This window comes from Mus musculus, chromosome 7 (genome assembly GCF_000001635.26).
Source record: "Mus musculus strain C57BL/6J chromosome 7, GRCm38.p6 C57BL/6J".
In the NCBI taxonomy this organism is placed as follows: domain Eukaryota; kingdom Metazoa; phylum Chordata; class Mammalia; order Rodentia; family Muridae; genus Mus; species Mus musculus.
In genome coordinates, this window is record NC_000073.6 from 100,603,620 (window position 1) to 100,627,783 (window position 24,164).

The 24,164-nt window shown below is 39.8% G+C and overlaps 2 protein-coding genes across 6 annotated transcripts in view; one reads left to right on the forward strand and one right to left on the reverse strand.

Moving 5' to 3' along the window:
* Nucleotides 1-4,682, reverse strand: part of Mrpl48 (mitochondrial ribosomal protein L48) — a 62,523-nt gene extending 57,841 nt beyond the window's left edge. Inside the window, exon 1 of one of the 3 annotated variants that reach the window (NR_003559.2) lies at nt 4,272-4,682. The gene's annotated coding sequence lies outside the window, so the exon portion shown is untranslated. Of the gene's footprint in view, nt 1-3,938; nt 4,023-4,271 lie in introns of those variants that run through there. The other 2 variants (NR_153424.1, XM_030242767.1) reach the window with 2 other exon arrangements.
* The window catches only part of Rab6a (RAB6A, member RAS oncogene family), a 33,694-nt gene continuing 13,485 nt past the window's right edge, over nt 3,956-24,164 (forward strand). For 2 of the 3 annotated variants that reach the window (NM_001163663.1, NM_024287.4), the window contains exons 1-2: nt 3,967-4,674; nt 22,933-22,991. In NM_001163663.1, coding sequence (NP_001157135.1) covers nt 4,605-4,674; nt 22,933-22,991 — 129 coding nt within the window. In that variant the 5' untranslated portion in view covers nt 3,967-4,604. Of the gene's footprint in view, nt 4,675-22,932; nt 22,992-24,164 lie in introns of all 3 variants that reach the window. The other variant, XR_003946421.1, reaches the window with a different exon arrangement.

Consider the following 24,164-nt stretch of genomic DNA (forward strand, 5'->3'; position numbering starts at 1 on the left):
TCCCACTTTAGTACCAGGTGTATGAACCAGGGAGCTTATTAGGCCAGAGGGGTGGAGTCACCAAGAAAGGGATTAGTGTCTTTATAAAAGCCTGGGGTGTATAGTAAACCCCTGTCTTAAAAGTCCCAAATGTGTGTGTATGTGTGTTTAAAGATACAAAATACAGACCTCTAATTCCTTCTTATCCAAAGAAATTTTTCCATTTGTTGAACCCATACTACCTTTTAGATTATTAAGATCGCTATGGCTAGCCAGGCCATGGTGGTGCATGCCTTCAATCCCAGCACTCTGGAGGCAGAGGCAGGCAAATCTCTGTGAGTTCTATGTCAGTCTGGTCTACAGAGTGAGTACCAGGATAGCCAGGGATACATGGAGGCACCCTGTCTTGGAAAAACTAAAAAAGAAAAAAGAAAAAAAAGAAAAAAGAAAGAAAGAAGAGAAGAGAAGAGAAGAGAAGAGAAGAGAAGAGAAAAGATTTCTGAAGGTGGGCTGAGGATACTCTTGATTCTATGTTATGTTTAGTACTCTGTCCTTGGGTTAGGGGGATCACTGAAGGCAAAACATATGAGTTACGTGTACTTGATGAACATGAAAGAGGCTTCAGAGGAGAATGAAGCCATGCATGCATCAGTGTAAAACCAAAGCTTAGTTGCATGCACCTGAGTCCTACTTCTTTTGCAGCTAGAGGAAGAATTGCTTGAATTTTGGTTCAGCCAGGACAACACAGTGAGATCCAGGTAGACAGAGCAGAGGGAAAAAGGGAGAGAAGGGACAAAAGAGGAGGCATCAAACTTGATAAGGCATGAAACACTTGAGGTCCGAATTGTGTTATACTAGCCCTCTCTTCCTAATAGCCCAGCTGTTTGGTGACTACAGAAACAAAGCAGCAGGAAGGAATTGATTCATAAAGTTCTGGAGGAAGTACAAAGTAGTTTGAATCCTCAGATGTCACTCTAAAGGCTATTTCAGGAAACAATGAAAACCTTGTACCCAGTAGAGAAAAAAGCCACTCTTACTTTTGTTTGCAAAAGCACTTGAGAAAAAGTTTTTTGTTACTGCTCTTTGTGTGCTAGGATTCTAGGTATACTATTGGTGGGTGTCCTATCTGACCTGATAAGCTACTTGTACAATCAAGACAACAACTTCAATGACTTCTTCATCTTCTCCCTCTTCCTCTTCTCCCCCTTTTTCCTCCTTCTCTTCCTCTTCTGCTTCTTCCTCCTCCTTCCCCTCTTTCTGAGACAATGTCTTCTGCTGAAATTCAGGCCTGTCTGAGATTAACTATGGAACCCAAGCTAGAACTCCTGCTAGGATTATAGGCATGAACTACTAGCCTTGGCTAGTTTTGCTTCTGAGTCAAGATCTTGCTTTGTAGTTAGTCTAGCCTGGTCAGAAACCCTCCATCATCCAGTACCAGCTGCTACTGTGGTTTTAAAACTCAAATATTTATTCATGTTATGACCCAGCTTCTCCTTTTCCTTTTTAGATATACATTCAAAAATTCCACCACTTGTTTGAGAGGAACGTCAGGGAATTTTTTTTTTTGTAATTCTTTATTATTGATTGATTGACTTAGTGTTAGGATTAAACCCAAGACTTTATTATGCAAAGGAAGCACTGTACCCCTGAGCTATTCCTAGCCCCAGAGAGAACATTTTGATAGAGAAGGTTCTGAGATATAGTTGTGTCATTGGTAGGTCAAACTAGACGACACTTTCAGAACTTGTTTCTTCTCCTAATTTATTCATCAGTGAGTCGTCCTGCATTTGATAAGGCACTTGTTTGACCTTGTCAATAACATGTAAAGTATTTTGTGTATAAGATACTTACATAGACTTTTGATGTTTTTACTTATACATTTTTATTTTATGTTTTCAAAGTATTTTTGACAACATCTTATGTAGCTCAGGCTGTCCTCAAACTCACCTATGTAGTTACGTATGATCTTAAACTCCTGTCTCTACTCCCCATTACTGGGTTACAGATGTGAGTTTGGATGTCTTTAAAAGTTTTTTTTTTAAAGATAGATTTATTTATTTATTTATTTATTTATTATATCTAAGTACACTGTAGCTGTCTTCAGTCACACCAGAAGAGGGTGTCAGATCTTATTAAGGATGGTTGTGAGCCACCATGTGGTTTCTGGGATTTGAACTCATAACCTTTGGAAAAGCAGTCAGTGCTCTTACCCGCTGAGCCATCTCTCCAGCCCTAAAAGGGTTTTAATATGTCTGAACAGAGATATCTTTTTAAGATATTGTCCCATGAAATGTTGAAGAATGGCAAAAAATTGTGCAGATGCCAAATTCTCTAATTCAATGGCACCTAACTTTTTTTTATTTTTCATATTCTATGAATAGACTTTATTTAGAACTCTTTTCCCTTCAGTGATGCAAGGTTTCATGCAGCCTAACTTTGATATGTAGCTCAGGCTGGCCTTAAATTTAGGATCCTCTAACCTGTATCTCTCAAGTGCTACGATTATGGGCATGCACCACCATGTCTGGCTCTAGAAGTTTCTTAGGTGTCCTAAAGAGTAGATTTTCTCTCTCTCTCTCTCTCTCTCTCTCTCTCTCTCTCTCTCTCTCTCTCTCTCTCTCTCTGCAGGACCTCACTCTGTATCTTAGGCTAAGCTGGAACTAACTCTATAGCCCAGGTTTGCCAAGCCCTGACAGCAATCCTCCGCCTTAGCTTCCTGGGGGTTGGGATTACAGATGTGAAGCACTAGATAGAAAATTACTAGATTTACAAAGGCCATTATAGAAGTTCCCATATACCACTCCAGACTCCTCTATTAACAGCTTACTTTAATAGGACTGATATGTTATAATAAATCAATCAGTACAAAATACTGTTATTAACTAAAATTCATGCTATACTCAAATTATTTTGTTTTTGTCTGATACTCTCTTTTTAGGGATCCCATTCAGATGAAAAGTTACATTTAATTATGTTATGTAACTGTCCACATTATGCTTAGTTCATGTTTTCTTATGGCATTCACCTTTATCTTATTGGATCTCAAATCTGGTTGACAATTGGAAATGCTTCAGATGGCAAATTTAAGGAAGCCCCACTCAAGCACATCCAGAAGTGCTGCTTTAAGGAGAAAGGATGATCTTTTAAATACTCCTTCTGCAGATTTGTGATTTTGTTGAGGCAGCCCTCTGGAATGTTGTGTGACCTTTTCCAAAGCTGCACCGCTAAGTGGGCAGTCATTTCATATCTGTAATATGTGGAGTTTGGCTTATATGATATCTAAACTCATTTCTAGCATGTAGACGATGGTTATCGTCTGATGTTATGGGCACCTAAAACAACGGCCACTCAACAGAAGATCACGCCAACAGACACTAGGGAATTTGATGGCTTAACGTAAGGAGGTAGCAGAGGTTCAAATAAAACCTTGACTCCATGACATGACTACGTGGATTTTGCAAGTCATTTCCTTCTGTTGGACTCCAATTTCCTCACCCACAAAATGGAGAGGACTTGTTTCTGGTAGTTATGAAACTCCACGGAGTAACGGTGGGAAATCTTATATACACGAAGATGCCGAGCAAGGAATTACGTTTTAGAAGGCTAGGGTAAACGGGTGAAGGGCTAAAGTGAGGAAGGAGAAGCGACGTTAAGGGTTTAGCACCTACAATACACCTTTGAGCGACCCAACCCCACCCACGCATTGCTGCGGTCATTCCACCTTGGTTCCGGCTCCGCCTCCGTCCCACCTTCTTTTCCCTCCTCCTTCCTCCAATCGCCTTGCGTCGCGCCACACTTCCTATGGCTGCCAGAACCCCACACCTTCCTCCGCGCGAGAGTCGCGCGCGCGCTCTCGCGTCGCCACCTCAGTTAGCAGCTGCCTGCCCTCCGCTTTTTCTGATTGGCTCGATTTGTCACTGACGTAAGCGCCCCCTTTTTTTTCTCCCCCCCTTGCTTACCCGGAACTCGGTCCCGCCTCCTCCCGGCTTCTCCAGACGCCAGTCGAAACCTGATCGGCCCCTTTCTCCACCGCACGGGAGGAGCCGGGATTGCTGGCGAAACCAGGAAAGCACTGGCGGCGACGCGCACGCACGCACTCACGCACGCACGTCCGAGGCCGGCAGGGCGGCAGGCTCGCGCCCGGACTCGCCCCGCATCCGCGCCAGAGGCTCGCGCACTCAGCGGGTTGTGCTGCGGTGGTGGCGGCGGCGGCTGCTGTGAGAGCCCGAGCACTGCGCGTGCCGAGACCCAGACGCGTCTGCGGCGCTCGCCTCGCCACCCTCCTCTCTCACCTCAGTCTCCGCGCCGCGTTCTGAGGGAAGGAACGGCGCTAGGCTAGCGAAGCCCGAGCGCACCGCTGGCTGCCTCCGACACCGCCCTGCGTCCCTTCGCGGCCGCGGGCCCGGCTCGGTGCTAGGCGACTCTGCGGGGAGGCGGCGGCGGCGGCTGCCGGTCGGTGGAGGCACTCTCCCTTCAGCCTCGCCCCTCTGCCCGGCCCTGCAGGGGCCGAGAGGACTCGGAGGCTGCCCCTTCAGCTCGGCCCTCTTCGTTAGCGGGTTGGAGCTGCAGCGGTCTGGAAGAGGTCTCTGGGCTGAGGCGGCGGCGGCGGCTCCTCCGGCTCCATCATGTCCGCGGGCGGAGACTTCGGGAATCCGCTGAGGAAATTCAAGCTGGTGTTCCTGGGAGAGCAGAGCGGTGAGTGCGCGACTCCCCCGCTCCTGGCAGCCGGCCGCGGCTTCCCCGCACCGCCCCCAGTGCAGCCCTTCTGGCCGCTGAGGCTCCCCGCCGGCCTCGCTCTTCCTAAAACCCCCACCCCAGCCTTTTCCCCGGGTCCCCCGACTCCTCTTGTCCCTGTCCCTGGCTCCTCCTCGCTAGGATCTATCAGGCTTGTAGCTTAGATCTCTGATCCTCGCCCGGACTCCGCCGCCTGCAGCCGGGCCCTCTCGGGCCGCTCTGTCCTCCTCAGTCCTCACCCCGCCCAGCCTCCTGTCCATCCCTTTCTTCCTTTGCTCTGCGTGGTCTCCACCACCCGGGCCGGCTTTATGGGGCCCCACCCTTATTCCTTGCTCTTTTTCCGGTTCCCATTGGAAGTGAGGTCCCACTCCGAGAAGCCCCCAACTCTGGAGAATGGGCCCCCTCTTCAACCTTGGATGAAGGAGGGTGGGATCTGGGCGTTGTTTTCCCCTGAGGCTTGGCTCGGAGTTGTACTAGTCTCTCGGAAGGTGAGAGAAGAGGTGGTCATGGAGAAAAACAATTCTTGCTCAGTTTACACCTAAATGAAGAATTAGTTAGGGTTAGTGAGCTAATATATTTTAACTGAAGGAGACTTGAAAAGAGGTGGCGTTGCCAGTGATGATTTTGGTCCCTTGGGTTGGGACTGGTTGGAAATCCTTATTTTTCTATTAATTTTCGTCATTGACAATTCTTTTGGCTATATTGATGCCTTTTCAGTCTCTGCCAGATGCTATGTCATGATCAGTTTACTTTGAATTTTTCTCATCTCACTTCCCTCTTTTCTCGTTTCAATATGAAATATTTAAGTATCTTCATGATGATACAAGCAAGGATTAACGGGTGAAATGTTAATTATTAATTTCTTCTTGAGAATTTTCCAGTTACATATTTAAGATGTATGTGAGAGGCTTAGAATAATGCATCTTTGTTTTGTAGGATTGCCTTTGGGTAATAGGGTAATAGATCCACCATCTAGCTCTCTAAATTAGATTAGAATACTATTTGAGTTAACTGATTTTTTTTTATGTATACCTAATATTTCATAGGGTCTTGTGAATGAAATTGTAATGTCATTTGTCTGGTCAAGGTTCTGCAGTCACTGTGCTTCCTAGTGGATACAAGGTTCTAATTTTGTAATGGTTGCCACGAAGATTACTTCTTCCAACAGCTTTATTCTATATCATTCAAACTGAACAGTAATTCAGAGATTATAATCTTCGCTTTTCCTCTACATTTTTCTTGACCATCATTGTAATTCAGACATTGGGGGATTAGTTCCAAGTAATCAAACATTAAATACTTACTAGATATCTTAAATGAGGTTATGGAGAACAGTATTTGGAGTGAAAAGCATATAACTGATAAAGTATTCTTAGCTTTTATTGCTAGCTTGAACTATTTATACCAATTTGGAACTTTATGGCTGGTTAACACTGGTTGCAATTTTGCCTTCAGCAGGGCCTGGGAAATAATTTTTCTTCTTGTAATGTTTGGATTTGTCTTCCCTATAACCTTATAAGATGGAAAGATCTAGTCTCCCTCTTGTTTGCTTATGGATATTTCTCAAGTATAAACATTTCCAGGCCATCAAGATGGCTCAGTGAGTAAAACAGGCACTACAACTGACAACCAAAATTCAATCCCCAGGTCCTATACAGTAGAAGGGGTGAACCAACTCTCAGAAGTTGTCCTCTGATCTTCATGAACACCACCTACAATAAATAATTAAATAAAATAAGCATTCCCTTAGGTGAGGAACGGAGGGAAACCTATGAAGTGATCCTGATCCCAGTAGTGTTGCATGGCAGTTTCAGGACAGTGTCATACATAAATTGAAGCTCATTGGTCATTGTTAATAAATAGGTTTGAATGTGCTTCTTGTGCAGTCTTTGGAGATTGTTGACTACCTCATATTGTGATACAGTAATAATTTAGTTTGCACAAAAATCTATGAATCTTTCTGTTGAAGTTTTTATCATGAGATCTTAATTTGTAGCTAGGTGCAGGTTTCCTTTGGATTTCTTGAGTGTATTATATTAGAGTTTTATGACTTCTCATTTTCTTTCAGATACTATTTTTCTTTTTAAGCTAGAGTTACATTTTGATAGCCTAGGCTGATTGTCCTCTTGCCTCACCGAGTGCTGGGATTTTAGGGGTGAGCCATCATACCCATTTTTATTTTCATTTCATTTCTTTCCTATTTCGAAATTAATATCTTTTTAAGGCACTTTGATGTAGTGAGGCTGACTATGAACTAAATGTGTATAGACAAGACTTGCCTTGAATATCCGATGATCCTGCCTCCACCCAAGTGCTGGGATTACAGGTGTTTGCCACTGTGTTTGGTTTATGTGGTGCTAGGTGAGTACATACTGAGCTATATCCTTAGCCATGGGGAAATTATTTTTTTTAAGTTGGCAAACAGAGTAATGTGTTTTTTGTTTTTTGGTTTTTTTCAAATATTTACTTATTATACATAAGTACATGGTAGCTGACTTCAGACGCACCAGAAGAGGGCGTCAGATCTCATTAAGGGTGGTTGTGAGCCACCATGTGGTTGCTGGATTTGAACTCAGGACCTTAGGAAGAGCAGTCAGTGCTCTTACCCGTTGAGCAATCTCGCCAGTCCCAGAGTAATGTGTTTTAATATGGCTTTTTCATACGTGTGCGCGCGCATGCGTGTGTGTGTGTGTGTGTGTGTGTGTGTGTGTGTAGAGCTACAGACAGACAAACAGACAGACAAGCAGTCTTACTGTGTAGCCTAGGCTGGCCTTGAAGGTGCAAGATCCTCTTGTATCAGCCTCTCAGGTTCTGTTATTTCTTTCTTTAATTTATCAACTATTCCTTTTCATTCATTCCCAGCCTTCCCAGGTAGAAACTAAATAATGCCTTGTTAGGTTTAGCTATGTATGTGTGTATACATTTCTATATATTAGCACAGTTTTAGACTTATAGAAAATTGGTAAGATAGTTCAGAGGATGCCTATGCATCCTGCATCCTCTTTCCAACTAGTACCTTACATTAATAAGGCACATTTGTTAAAATTATTGGCCAAATGTTGATTATATTTATTAACTAAAATATATTATTTATTTATATTGCCTTAGTTTTAAAAAACAATATTCTTTTTCTGTTTCAGATTTCCTTTCTATATATAGATATAACCTTTCTATATCTAATATAACCAATTATATTAAGTTATATATCAGATTTCACTTGCTTTCTTTAGGGTTATGTTTGCATGCGTTTTGCTCTTTAGAACTAGGAGGTTAATTATTTTTTGAGGTCATCATATTGCTAAGTAATGCTATCCAGTAGTTTTGACACTAAAAGATTGATTTTTGTTTTCACGGTCAGTGTCTATAGTTTTCTTATGCATTAGCAAAGGCCTGTAGAATCTATGTTGCATTGATGTAAGTTGCTATGAATTATTTATTTTTAGGACTGTTAGAAATCCACAATTCAGCTTTTAAAGACTGTGGTCTTTGGAATAGCCTTCTTTGTTTCCTTAAGAGTATTTACCACATTTATAATACTTTATGTGTTTGTTTTTTTGTGTTTCCCAGGGCAGAACAGAATGCAAGTTCCATAAAAATTATTATCTTTTTATGTTCATTGAACCCCTATTACTGGCATAGAACCAGTTTCATGGTCACTGCTCAGAAATATTTGGTGACCAAACAATAGTTAAATATAATAGTAGTCAAAGCTATTAACCTATTAACTGTTTAACTAAAACACTAAAAGAAAAAGAACTTACTTGTCTACATATTATACTTTTTTTTCTTTTTGATTTAAACAGGCCCCCCCCCCAGCTGACGCTATTAACTTATTTGCTGTTAGTATAATGCAAAAAAGTATGTCAAATATGCAGATGATGTGGTCATGTGATTTTATTTAACTTTTCAAATGAACGATAACCCTGTTCTGTAGTGAAGATGAATTGTTTTATTACTTGACAGATCTAGTTAATGGCATATGTCTTGGCAATCTTATTTTCTCTTTATTTTAGTATATGATAAAGGGATATTTATGTAAGTCGAAAGTCAGGAGAATCTTTTGTTACTATCAGGCTATTGTCTGGAAATCCAGAGGGACTTTTAGGAATGTCATTAAGTGGTTTACAATGGAATTTACTACAAATGTAATTGTTATTGATTATTAGGAATATGATGGCAAGGAGACATGCATAACCAATATGGCTTTTTTTCACTTTGTATTACCCTTTTCTGTCAACTTTTTGAACTACAATATAGTAAATAGGGATAAGGGAGACTAGTAATGCCTCATGAATGCTATAATAGTGTAGTATGATGGGTCACTCTGCTGTATTGGGTATTTTGTATTTCTTCTCTGTAAATTCCTTATGGGTAGAGTCTATTAAACCACTTAAAAGTTTTCCAGTAAACTACTTAAGTGTTTACTAAACACTCAATTTACCAAACTCTTAGAAAAAATTTACATTTAATTAGTCTTCATAATGGCACTATATACAATAAGTCCTGTTTATTATTTTTATTGATCTAGGAAGCTGAAACATAAAAAGATGTTGAGTAATTTGCCAAAGGTCAGTGGCCAGTACTAACCCTGGAAATTTGAACTTTGTGCTCTTAATCATTACAAGTTTTAAGGTTTAAAAAATAAGATACTGAAGTTTCTTTGTTTGCAAAATGAAGCTGTAAGGACAAAATGGCCTGATACTTTTCAAAGCACTCAAACTGTCTGCTGATCTCCAGAAATCGCACAAGACCCTGCAAGCAGGGGTCCATAAGCCCCATATGGATCCAGGATATTAAGATGTTATTTGCTTTTTCACACTTACTACTTTATAGGAATATAGTGTAATTTCTAAGAGCCTACCTTCCATGTGAAACATGTCAAATGCAACTATAAGAATATAGCTGTCTTCTATTGAGTTATACATTAAGGAGCTTTGCCGATACTGTAAAACACTGCCACTATTGCTAAGTTTTTGCTTGTAGTTTTTTAAATAAAAATTATGTTAACATGTAATGAGATTTATTACTATTTTAGATATATTAAGGTACTTTTAATTTTTCATAGTTAGATTTCAGTATATTAAATACTGATACAATCCACTCAATCATAATTCTTTAATATCTTCAATAATTTGTAAGGACTAACAATCCAACCACAAATGGTGATACTTGCTTATAATCTCAGTATCTAGGAGGTAGAAACAAGAGGATCAAGAATTCCAGGTTCTCCTCTTATCCACTGAGCCATCTTGCTGGTCCTACCTTATTTATGTCAAGGTTTTCCACTGAACCTAAAGTTTACTGATTCATCTAGACTGGCTAGCCAGCAACCTCCAGGAATCTTGCTGTCTCTGCATCTGTAATGCTGGGATTTTAGGTATACATGTTACCTGCCTCTCCCTTCCCCCTTCCCCCTTCCCCCTTCCCCCTTCCCCCTTCCCCCTTCCCCCTTCCCCCTTCTCTTCTCTTCTCTTCTCTTCTCTTCTCTTCTCTTCTCTTCTCTTCTCTTCTCTTCTCTTTTCTAATGTCCAACTCAGGTACTTATGCACAGTGCTTTACTGACTAAACCATTTCCCCAGTCCCTAGATTACTACTTCTTGGAGTTAGGAATGGTGATGAATGCCTAGCATGGGAAGTTGGAACAAGATTATTGCTGCAAGTTTAAAGAAAACACGGGTTATATAATGAATTCAAGGCTAGCCTGGACTGCGTAGTGAAACTGTCGTAAAAAGGAGATGGGGATTGGAGAGATGCATTTAAGAGCATTTGTTTTGCAGAAGACCTAGGCTTGGTCACAACTATCCATAACTGAAGTTTCAGGGGAGCCAATGCCTTCTAACCTAGTGCACTAGACCATGGGCACTAGGTATGTACATGGTTTCCATACATGCAAATGAAATATTCATGCACATAAAATAAATCTAAAACAAATACTTAGGGGATAAAAGGCACCAAAAAGGTCTGTGTGTGGTGGTGAATTTCTTTAATCCCGGCAAGTGAAGAGGCAGACAAGTGGGTTTTGGTGAGATTGAGGCCAATTTGGTCTACATAGTGAATTTTAGGTCAACCAGGTGTACATAGTGAGGCCTTACCTCAAAGCAAAAAAAATGAAGGATTGGGGTTCTTACCTTGCATGTGGGAGGATTTGGGACTTAAACTTTATCCCAGGTACCTGTGAGAGCATGACAAGTAAGAGGAAAAAAGTTGCTCTCTACTTATTTCTTTTTTTTTTTTAAGTGTGTGTAAGAATGCATGCATACATACATTTGTACTATGTGCATGCATGGCCCATTGAGGTCAAAAGAGGACATTGGATCCCACTTGGAACTGGGGTTACAAGACAGTTGTGTGCTGCCATGTGAGAGTGCTGGGACTTGAACCTTGGACCTCTGGAAGAGCAGCAAGGGCTCTTAGCTGCTGAGCCATCTCTCCAGCCCCTCTTTATGGATTTGTATGAGTGAAGGTCAGAGGTCAGGAGCCATTCACCTTATTTTTGGGGACAGAGTTTCTTACTGGAACCTGGTGTTTGTCAATTAGGCTAGGCTGGCCATCCAGCGAATTCACTGGCTTTTCCTTCCCAGCACTGGGATAACAGACTATACCCAGCCTTTTCCGTTAGTGTTGTTGAGTAAACTCACATCCTCATGCTTACATAGCAAGCACCTTTCTCACTCTCTTTCTAGTTTCTTTCCTTTTCTTTTCTCTTCTTTTCTTTCTAAGACAAGGTTTCAAGTAGGCCAGGGTGGCTTCAAAAAAGAAAAGAAGTAAGAAATTAAGGGCTGAAAAGGTGGCTCAACAATTAAGACTACTTGCTGTTCTTTCCAGCCCCTAATTTTCTTTTTTTTTTAAAGAGAGACAGAGAGAGAGAGCATGTGAGCGAGCGAGCAGGGACAGGCAGTTGTGGTAATACACTGCTGTAATCCTAACTCTTGAGGGGTTGAGGCAGTTAGGTCTAGCCAGCCTTGTCTACATAGTGAATTTGGGTAGCAAGCACCTTTATATTATTATATTTTTGTTTGTTTGGAGATGGGAACTCACTGTGTAGCACTGTTTGACCTGAAACTTGCTATGTGTGCTAGGCTGTCCTAAATTTACAGAGATCTTCCTACCTCTACATTTCCAGTACTGAGATTGAAGGCATGCCCCTCCATGTCCTGCTAATTTTATTTTTATTGTATGTGTATTCATATTTTACTTGGATGTATATATTGCAAACCATGAGCATGCCTGTTACCTTGAGAGGCCCTGTAGAGTTGCAGGCAGTTGAAAGCTGGCATGCAGGTAGTTAGGAACCAAACCTAGGTCCTCTGGAAAAGCAGCAAGTGTTCTGAACCCCACTGAGCCTTCTTTCCAGCCACATAGGTTTTTGTAAGTTCATCTCCCATCTACTCTATCTATACCCATTCTGAAGTACTCAAAACGTTAATGATTTTTGGCTAAATTTTTATTTTTTTATCTGTTCTACAGATAATATGAGATTTCACTTGTAAACCCATTTGAAGTTTGGTTGGTTTTTTTTTTTTTTTGTTGGTTTTTTGTTTTGTTTTTCGGTGCTAGTTCTAATGTTAAATCTTTAGTTTTTGATGACCATATTACCTATGGTAATTGCGTTTCTGGACAGAATAATCCTGATTGACTTTTTTTTTTTTTTTTTTTTTTTTTTTTTTGGTTTTTTGAGACAGGGTTTCTCTGTATAGCCCTGACTGTCCTGGAACTCACTTTGTAGACCAGGCTGGCCTCGAACTCAGAAATCTGCCTGCCTCTGCCTCCCAAGTGCTGGGATTAAAGGCATGCGCCACCGCTTCCGGCTGACATTTTTTTTCTTGGTGTGTGTATCTGTTTCTATGTATGAGATCATGTGTGAGCTTGTGTGTGGAGGTCAGAAGGCAGTGTGAATATTGTTACTCAGGTTTTGTCCTCTCTGCTTTTCTCATTGACTTGGCACTTACTGGTTAGGCTAGGCTATCTGACAGGCCAGAGAGTCCCAAGAAACCACCTGCCTCTTCTCCCCAGTGCTGAAATGATAAGCAGATGCCTACATGGCTAGCACTTCTCCCCTTTTGAACCTTGCTTTTTAGGATCAAATTTGGATCCTCGTTCTTGCTTGTAAAAGCACTTTACTGACTGAGCTCTCTCTCCACATCCCTATTATCATTGTAACTGTTGTTTGGGGGGGTAGGCTGGATGATGTAGGGTCTCACTATTGTGCCATGCTGAACAATGAATGGAAGACTTTATATATGCTAGCTAGGCAAACCTTTCCTAACTGCTATATCCTTAGCCATAGTAAATGAATTTCTGTTCTGTGTTTTTATCTGTCTCCCCATATATAGCACAGGCTGACCTGGAACTTGATATTTCAGCCTTAGTCTCCTGAATGCTAATACTACAAGTGAACTACCATGCCTGGCTTATGAATTTCTTTTTCATAATTATCCTTTGAAGTTATTTTGTAGTGAATAGCAGCACTCAAAATTTTAATACTTAAATGACCCTTTTTAAAGGAGTGGTAAGAAGAAAATGGAGACTTATTTAATGTGGCCACTGTGGGCAGAGGATCAAAGAAATCACTGACTCCTCCAAATCCATGTAGCAAGTGACTTTAACCTTACCTCAGTATCAGGAAGTCTTTATAGTTGTGTGTGGAAAGACACATAAAAGAGGATACTTTAAAAATAAATAAAAATAAAGCAAGGTTGAGGAAACTTAACCTAGAAGGGAAAAGATTTTTGTATATTAAGTGTCTAGAGTTAGTCTGTGGTCAATGACTTGTTGAAGAAAATGTGGGCTTTTAAAATGACCATTGGGTCTGCTCATAGTGATGTGAGACTTTGATCCCATTGGATATAGAGGAAAGCAGATCTCTGAGTTTGAGGCCAGTCAGGGTTACACAGAGAAACCTGTCTTGAAAAAAACAAGAGGGTCATTGGGCCATTTGGTTTATCAGAAGAATCAATTAGTGATTTTTTTTTTTTTTAAAGAAAATTATTTCAGTAGAGTTTTGGAGAGTTGAGGTTTTGCAACTTTGTTGGCTAGTTTTTTGGCAACTTGATACAAACTAGAGTTATCTGAGGGAAGGAAATCTCATTTGAGAAAATGCCTCTGTTGGATAGGGGTATAGACAAGCCTTTTCTGCATTTTTCTCTTTTGTTAATGATATGGGAGATTTCAGCCCACTGTGGGTAGTGCCACCCATGGACAGGCGGTCCTGAGTTGTGTAAGAAAGCAGGCTGAGCAAAGCATGGGAGCAAGCAGTAAACAGTGTTCTTCTATGGCTCCTGCTTCAGTTCCTTCTGCCATGATGGGCTGAACCCTAAGACAAACCCTTTACTCCCTAAATTGCTAACTAAGACAATAAGTAAGCAATAAGTATGATATATTTAAAAAGTTAAATCCAGGGATTGGAGAGATTCAGCAGACCCTGGTTTATTCCCAGCACCCACACTGCTGGTCACAGCCTGTAACTTTAGTTCTAACATCCTCCCCTAGGTTCTTCCAGCACATGTGGTGCATAGACATATATGTAGGCAAATATCCATACCCATATAATAGTAATTTTTTAAAGAAAAGTTAAAGGCAGGCTTGGCTTCCCATACCTGTAATTTCTGCACTCAAAAACTTGAGGCTTGCCTGGTCTACAGTGTGAGGTCCTGAGATTTTTTTTTTTTTAATGATTTAATCATATATGTTTTTGCATTCTTAAGATGTTTTCCTTTGGGGTTGGAGAGATGGATCAGTGGTTAAGAGCACTAGCTGCTCTTCCAAAGGATCTGAGTTCAATTTCCAGCACCCACATGATAGCTCATTAAACTCCCAGCTCTCTGTAATTCCAGTTCTAGAGGATTCGACACCCTCACAAAGACATGTATACAGGCAAAACACCAATGCACATAAACAGTTCTTAAGTAAAAATAAATACATACATATTTTTCCTTTTTAACTATGAGAAATTTTAATATATGAAAGAACCGAGAATGTCATAAACTATTATTGTATATTCAGTAGATACTAGTATTCTTTTAGCTATATAATATACCCACCTACATGCTGCACCCCCTCAAAGTCTGTTTTTTTTTTTTTAATTATTTATTGGGGGCTGGTGAGATGGCTCAGTGGGTAAGAGCACCGGACTGCTCTTCCGAAGGTCTGAAGTTCAAATCCCAGCAACCACATGGTGGCTCAACCACCCGTAATGAGATCTGATGCCCTCTTCTGGTGCTGTCTGAAGACAGCTACAGCGTACTTACATATAATAAATAAATAAATAAATCTTTTTTTAAGAAAATTATATGTATATATATGAGTACACTGTAGCTATCTTTAGACACACCAGAAGAGGGCATCAGATCCCATTACAGATGGTTGTGAACCACCATGTAGTTGCTGGGAATTGAACTCATGACCTCTGGAAGAGCAGTCAGTGCTCTTAACCACTGAGCCATCTCTCCAGCCCTTTTATTTTTATTCTTTTTAAAATTGCATCTACTTATTGTATTGTTTATGTATGTGCTTGCACTCACACATGCTGTCATAAGTGTGGCAGTCAAAAGACAACTTGTAGGAACTTTATCTTTCTACAATATGGACTTTGGTGCTTAGGTCATCAAACTTTAACATGCTGCGCCATCTTACACTCCCACTTCCTTTGTTTTGGAGGAAGTCATACTCTGTAGCTCAGACTGGTTTTGAACCCATGTGGTGGTTTGAATATGCTTGGCCCAGGGAGTGGCACTATTAGGAGGTGTGTGGCCTTGTTGGATAGAATAGGCATGGCCTTCTTGGAGGAAGTGTGTCACTGTGGGGTGAACTTCAAGAGAGGTTTCTCCTAGCTGCCTGCAGAACAAGACATGGAACTCTCAGCTCTTCCAGCACCATGCCTGCCTAGATGTTGCCATGCTTCCTGCCATGATGATAATGAACTCAACCTCAGAACCTATAAGCCAGCCCCAATTAAATATTGCCTATTATAAGGGTTACCTTGGTCATGGTGTCTCTTCACAGCAGTGAAAACACTAGCTCAAACAGCCCATAACAGTCCTTCTGCTTCAGCCTTCCAAGTGCTGCTGGGATTAGAGGAGTGAACTACCAATGCCTGATATAAAGTGGTCATCTTGAAACAATTTGCTGGTGTGTTTCCTAGAAGACTGAAGGCATCATTGGGATATCCTTAACATTTGTGTGTACATGTGGTTGTTCACAGGAGCTTCCCTTACACTGATATGCTTTATGTGTTTTTGATATTTACTATTTCAAGCTCTAATATCTATGGATAGTGTGTTTCAGTTGAACTCTGTGTGGTGTGAGAATTTTTCAGTATTTGTTTTGTCTAAGAATGTTATGGCTGGGAAATTGGCCTTTACATTTTATTGAGTTTTAACTTCAGTAACTTCATATGGTTAACTTTTTTTTCTCTAACCCTTCTATTAAAACTAAAGAATATATCTAAAGAAATACTTGTGTGCATACTTTGGAAAAAATTTTTAATACACACACACACACACACACACTGTATATATTGGGGCTAGAGAAATTGGAGAGAATGCTCAGTGGTTAAGAGCATTGACTGTTCTTCCAGAGGACCTGGGCTCTGTTCTCATTACCCACACAATGGTTCACAACCATTTATAACTCCAATTCCAGGAAATACCACACCTTCTGGCCTCGGGGCACCAAACATGCACACAGTGCAGGCTAAAGACTCATAATAAATAAACAAAATAAAGAGATCTGTAAAATTTTACAGTATATGTAACACTTACAATTCCAGCATTTCGGAGCCTGAAGGATGAGAGTTTCATTTCTAAGTTCAGTGCCTGCTTGTGCTACATAGGGAGATTCCCCCCAACCCCATCCCAAACAGCAACAATAAAAACAAAACAAAACTAAACAAAAACAAAAAACCTCATACTCAAAATGAATTAGTTGAATAAAGGAAGAAAGGAAAATATAATGACTCAAATTCAGATAAGTTTGTTTGTTTTGAGACAGGGTTTCTCTGTGTAGCCCTGGCTGTCCTGGAACTCAGTAATTCACCTGCCTCTGCCTGCCAAGTGCTGGGATTAAAGGTGTATGCCATCACACCTGGCCTTCAGATAGGTTTTTAAGCCACCTCTTCATTAAAGATATTTCGACCTGTAGTAGTTAGTCTACAACAAGCCATTAAGGGAAAAAAATCTACTTTTAACACCTTTTTTTTTTTTTAAGATTTATTTATTATTATATCTAAGTACACTGTAGCTGTCTTCAGATGCACCAGAAGAGGGCGTCAGATCTCATTACAGATGGTTGTGAGCCACCATGTGGTTGCTGGGATTTGAACTCAGGACCTTCAGAAGAGCAGTTGGTGCTCTTAACCACTGAGCCATCTCTCCAGCCCCCTCTTAACACCTTTAAGATCATAAATCTTGGTGGCTAATGACCATGCATGCAAATATGCATAAAACTATCGAATATATTTAATCATTAAGAAACTAGACAAATAGGTCTTTGTTTTTTTGTTTGTTTTAAGGTAATAAGTGCAGAGTATGGTGTGACACCTGTCTAATTCCAGCATTTCAAATACTAAGGCAGAAATGTTATGCAGTTGAGTCCAGCTGGGGCAACATCCCAAATTTTTGGTCAGCCTAGGATACACAATGAGACTCACAAGGAGTCTCAAAAAGGCAGAAGCCAGGGATGTTGTTCAAAATAGAGTTCTTGCTCTGTTTGATCTCTAGTACTCCAAAATTAACAGGGAAACAAAGTAAGATGACAGAATATCATCATTGTGCTTAAGAAAGCTAAACTCTTCTAAGCATGATGGCTCATGCCTTTAATCTAGGCACTAGGGAGATAGAAACAGGCAAGCCTGCCCTTTAGTGAGCTCTAGGCCAGCCAGAGCTACTGTCTCAAAAAACAGACCTTATCTCAAAAAAACAAAACAACCAAAAAAGAAATGAAACTCCGATTTTAATTCCACCAGCTTTTAATTAATGTGTGTGTTTTTCTAGCCCCTTCCAATTTTAATGCTGTGGATTAAACCATAGGGCCAGGCTCATGCTTATCACACAGCACACTACTGAACTCTATACCCACTGGTGATCGGGAAGAGATACATAAGGCAGTGTATGAGGAAGAGGGTTGAGGTTGGGGCAGTAGTCTTTCCAATCCTTGCACACTTCTGTATTTAGCAACCTAGAACCTCTCCAATTGCTGAAAGTTCTAATTCTAATCACCATCCTTTGGGATTTTCAGAAACAACCTTATTGACATTAAGTCAGAGCTAAGGGATTATTAGGAATAATAAAGGATGGTTCATTCAGTCTTTTTTTTTTTTTTTTTGAATTTTATTTATTCATTATATGTAAGTACACTGTAGCTTGTCTTCAGACACTCCAGAAGAGGGCGTCAGATCCCGTTACGGATGGTTGTGAGCCACCATGTGGTTGCTGGGATTTGAACTCCTGACCTTCGGAAGAGCAGTCGGGTGCTCTTACCCGCTGAGCCATCTCACCAGCCCCGGTTCATTCAGTCTTAACTACTTCTATCATACGAAAACCAAAAGAGCTTTATAAGCTATATAGCTTGAACTTTGAAGTAGATGGAAGTACACATTTTTTATGTTACATCCCTAAATTTATGTTAATGTCAGAATCTTCAGTGTCTTAGCATGTGAGGGGTTTTGGAAAAATAGTTAGGCTGAGATAATACTGGAATATGATCCTAATGCAGTATGATTGATAGCCTAATAAAGAGGAAATGATCATGATCGAGATCATGTTGAAACTCTGTATACCAAAGAATGCCAAGGATTGGTAGAAAACCAGCGGAAGCTCTAGAAAAGTAGAGCAGGTTTGCCCTCAGAAGGAACCAACACTGCTAGCTAATCATGTAACCTCAGCTTTCCTGTCTACAAAACTGAGAGAATTATTTTCTGTTGTTTAAGCTACTTGTACTTTATTATGGCATCTCTAGCAAGTTACAATATATAATACTACTTTGCAACAAAACAAAATCCATCTAGTGCTTCCTGACAACTGTAGTGATACTTATCTTCATTTACTGTGAAACTAACATTTTAAAAAATTAATATCATTTTATGTGTATAGGTGTTTTGCCTGCATGTATACCATATATGTTTGTGGTGCCCCTAGAGGCCAGAAGAGAGTGTGACACCCCCTGGGACTGCAGTATGACAGATGTGAGTTGTCATGTGGGTCAACTGAGTCACCATGTCGATGCTTTTAATCAAATGAGGGTCCTCTAGAAGAGTAGCTAGCACTCTTAGCCTCTGAGGTATCATATCTCCAGCTTCACTAACATTTTTTTGAGTAGTCGAATCAAATTACTTTTTGTTTGTTTGTTTGTTTTCGAGACAGGGTTTCTCTGTATAGTCCTTGCTGTCCTGGAACTCACTGTAGACCAGGCTGGCCTCGAACTCAGAAATTCGCCTGCCTCTGCCTCCCAAGTGCTGGGTTTAAAGGTGTGTGCCACCACACCTGGCACTACTTTTTTTTTTTTTATAATAAAATTAGTATTAGTAATTTTGTGTAAATTAGCAATTTCCAGGTATTAGTATATTTGTTTTCATATATAATACTATTAACTAACATCTGATTACTTGCTACATATCACGTCCTGTTGCAAATACCTTACAGTTTTAGTTCACTTAATTCTTTTTCTTTTTTTTGGTTTTTCGAGACAGGGTTTCTCTGTATAGTCCTGGCTGATCCTGGAACTCACTTTGTAGACTGGGCTGGCCTCAAACTCAGAAATCCACCTGCCTCTGCCTCCCCAGTGCTGGGATTAAAGGTGTGCGCCACCACACCCAGCTAGTTCATTTAATTCTTAAAATGAGTCCTAAGAGCTTTCCAAGTGATTGGTTTCTGTACTAGAGCAAGAAAATATAAGATGTTCCTGTAGTTTCTGGTGCTTAAAAGAGGAAGGGAGCTTGTTGAAAGAGGGGGCTGAAGTGCACCAGCAGAGTATTTGCTGAATATGTGCAAGGCCTCGGGTTTGATCTCTGCACCACAAAACTAGAATCATTCTGAAAAAGTTTCCAATAGAGAAAGCTGGAATACTTTTAGCAACAAAATAATTACAGTACTGGTTCTGAACCTGCAGAATTAAAGTATACATGAGTATATTACTATAAATATTTAAGTAAAGTGGAAAGGAAAGTTTATTGTTATAAAAGAACCATAATTAGGGGCTGATGAGATGTCTCAGAGGTCAAGAGCACTGCCCTTCCAAAGGATTAAGGGTTGATTCTTAGTACCCAAATTGGAAATTTCAGTCCTCTTCCAGTCTCTGAGGGCACAGCATGCACATTGTACACTGACATAACATGCAGGCAAAGTGTCCATACACATAATTTATACACACATTTATTTTTATAAATAGAATTTTAAAATGAATTCTATTTAATAAATATAGCTAGAAATAAGTAGATTTTTTTCCATTGGGACACTACAGTAATAATTGTAAATAAAGTTCTTTGATGAAAGTTAGAATTAGTGGAAAGAGTTTAAGAACAGAATATTTGAGTAAGTTGTATCACTGAAGATAAGTCAAATAAGAAAGAATTTTCTGACTGAAGTTGCAGAAATATTAGAGTGAGTTTGAAAGCATCTGGATAATGTTTTATTTCCCAAGTAGACAGATTCTTTTGTGAAGAGGTAATTATACAGACTCAGGACTATCCCTTCAATATTGAACTCACAATGCTCTATTTACTAGTTTTAGTTGGTATTCTTTGCCTCAGTATAACCTTTCTTTTTATCAGAAGATCTTAATCACATTTTTACTTAATTCAGTGTTATATAATCTATTACAATGATATTGGTAGGAGGTGGGATAGGAAGAAAACATAAAATATAATATTGTATGAAGCTTGTTTACATAGGAAGGAGTGTTTGCTCAAGCTAAAGGTAATTGATAATTACTTGGAATTTTTACTTATGAATGCCAGTGGTTCGTAAACATCATTTATGGGTTTGGCTGTATTAGATCCCTATGCAGATATTTTAGAGTATAAATACCAGGGCTGGAGAGATGGCTCAGTAGTTAGGAGCACTGGCTGATCTTCCAGATTCTCTGGCCTCTGTGGGCAAAACATCCAGACACATGAAAAAAGTGATTTTTACAATTTGAGATCTTCTACTAACAAGCAGTGAGGGTGAAGATTGCCAGAGCAGTGCTAGCAGAATGATGGCTACCAGAGCACTTAGCTTAATTGGCAAGAGAGCCATTTCTACTTCGGTATATGTCCTGATCACACGGGAGTGTTATAAAGAGTGAAGACTATGCTCTCCCTGGTTGTGTTGATATGCATGACCACCCATGCCTGGTGTGGCCCATGTCAGGCTGCTGTCTGCCAGCTAGAAAGCCCTGAAGGAGAAGGCTGGCCTGCAGCAGCCTGTCCAGCCATGACAAAGTCCAATTGTACTGCATCCAGTTTAACAAGAGCTTTGCTAAGATGAACAGGAGCACCAATGAGTGGAAAACTCTTGTGGGCGTGGCCATGTTTTTCATGGGATTCATGCTCTAATTCTGATGTGGGAGAAACACCATGGGTACAGCCCCATCCCTCATAGCTTTGATGGAGACTGGGTGGCTATGCAAAGCCAGCAGATGCTGGACAAGAAGGGCTTCTCTGCCTGTGACCTGTGTAGGCACCCACACTTATATGCATATAGCCTCCCTATACATCTGCAGGCACATATACACATAATTTAAGCTGAAATATGTTTTAAAAGAAAACAAAACTCATTTAAAATTATACTAAAATGTCAATAACTGGGTATGATTTTTTTCTTGGCCCAAAATATTTAAATTTTGGGGAGCATTTGAGAAGTTTATTAACCTGGTTCCTTCCTAACTTAAAGAATTATTACATTTGTTTTATTTGTTGTTTTGATATTTTTAAGACAAGGCCTCACTGTGTAGCCCTAGCTTATCTGGAACTCATTGTAGACTGGACTGGCTTTGAACTCACAAGTCTTGAATTTGTTTTGTATTAGAATCTATGTGAAGTGACCAGAAAAATAGAAAAGTTATTAGATGTGGTTCTTGTTCTTGGAGAATGTACTCCTTAGTAAGGACATTCCCAGTATTTCACTATATCAGTCTAGCTGTGCTTTTCCTAAAAATTCCAATGCAAAGGTGAATTATAATGAGACATATTGGCACATGCTTATAATTCCTTGCTCCAGAGTCTGAGACAAAAGAATGACCAGAAATTTAAGGCCAATCCAGGCTACATAGTCAGTGTAAGGCCAGCCTGGGCTATTTAGCAAAAATTGGATTGTAAGGCTAGAGAGGGAGCTCAGTGGTTAAGAGCACTGACTGCTCTTCCAGAGGTTCTGAGTTCAATTCTTCTCAACCACATGGTGGCTCACAAACATCTGTAATAGGATCTGATGCCCTCTTCTGATGTGTCTGAACACAGCTACAGTGTACGCATAGAGAACAGTCTAGTTTTTTTTTTTTTTTTTTTTTAATGGTTTTTCAAGACAGGGTTTCTCTGTATAGCCCTGGCTGTCTTTGTAGACCAGGCTGGCCTTGAACTTAGAAATTCGCCTGCCTCTGCCTCCCAAGTGCAGGGATTAAAGACGTGCGACAACACGCCCCGAAACAGTCTAGTTCTTAAAGCCCTGATAACCCATCAAAGAACTCAACTACATAGTGGCTTAACAACCATCTGTAATGGAATCATATACTCTCTTCTGGAGTGTCTGAAGACAGCTACAGTGTACTCATATAAATTAAAAACAAAGAAACAAGAAAGTGTACTTTTATTAAGAAGTTTTTATTTAAAAAAAAAATAGTTCTTAAAGCCCTATAACCCATTTGCAGCACTGCTTGTCTTTTTGATCCTATGGATTTCATTCACTAAACAAATTGAGCATGAGATGGTGTGAGTTTTGTTTTGTTTGTTCTTTTCTACCTCCCATTGTTACCAAGTAATACCTGCTTTTGCTTCTTGTGAATTTGCAACATCAACATTATTTTGTTCCATCCTATCTCTTCATTTTCCTCAGCTTTTAGCTAAATACTTGCCTGTACCTTTAGTGTAAAAAAACACCATTATCTGTTAATGACATAGTCCTGTCAGCAAACTTTGGATAAAACCATTGAATATATTTTCCATTTAATTTAATTGCAATTCTTTGAGCAATGCCTGGGAACCTAATGTACTTAATGTGTTCACTAAGCATATTTCTCTCTTTTTCATTTCAGTTGGAAAGACGTCCTTGATCACCCGATTCATGTATGACAGTTTTGACAACACCTATCAGGTATTTTATTTTTGCCAATTCATAGTTTATCTCTTAATGTTAAGAGGAATGTCTAAAGTATTTTTAAAAGTTCATTCATTTACATGCAGCCATAGATATAAAAGTGCTTTGTATAATGTATAAATTATATAAAATATAAATGATCTTGCCCATAGTCATAGCCTTAGTCAGTTTACTTCTTTCAAAGTCTATTGAAAAATTATTTTTACTGTCATCTGAGAGGGAATTAGAAATGGTATTAGAATTTTTTTAATAGACAACTTATCCAAAGTCTGAGATTTCTTTTTGAGAATTTATTTTAGCTTATGACATCAGAGAATTTAGGCCACATGATGGGAAACTTACAATGGACTAGCTAGTTCATATAATTTGTCAGTAGATTGTAAGCAGGGAGGGACATGCCAACACATAGCTGCTTTTTTCCTTTTTCCTCTTTCTTTTAAAATGAGATCTATCTATTTTATTTTATGTGTGGGTGTTTTGCTTACATGTATGTATGTGCGTGCTTTGTGCCTAGGGCATTAGATCCCCTGGAACTATAGTCATGGATGGTTGACTACCACCAAGTGAAGGTTGGGAATTGAACATGCTTTCCTGAAAAAGAGCTGCTCTTAACTGCTGGCTGTCATTTGAGCCCCCATGTCCAGTTACTTTAATTTATCTTCCTATTTAAAATAGACTTCCTTAATATCCACCTTTTTCCCCCCTAGTTTTTACCTTTTAAAAGTCTTTATTATTTAACCAGGCACATAGTATTTTACACTGTGTTTCGATCATAGGAGATACTTATTGAAAGATAAAGAAAAAAATTTGTTTCTTAAATATATTACTTTCATACTAGAAGAATTATGTTCCCTTGGAAGTCGTATTTATTGGTCTCTGGCTGTCTCTGATACCAGAACAAGCCATTATGTAGAAAGTTTAGGCATGGTTATATTTCCATCAAGATAAAATTCATAAAATTGTTGTTGGGACAGATAAAAGCCTTCTGAGCTAGAGAGATGGCTCAGTGGTTAAGAGCACTGGCTACTCTTCCAAAGGTCCTGAGTTCAACTCCTAACAACCATGGCTCACAACTATCTGCAGTGTGATCTGACACCTTCTTTTGGTGTGTCTAAAGACAACTACAGTGTACTCATATACGATAGATAGATAGACAGATAGATAGATAGA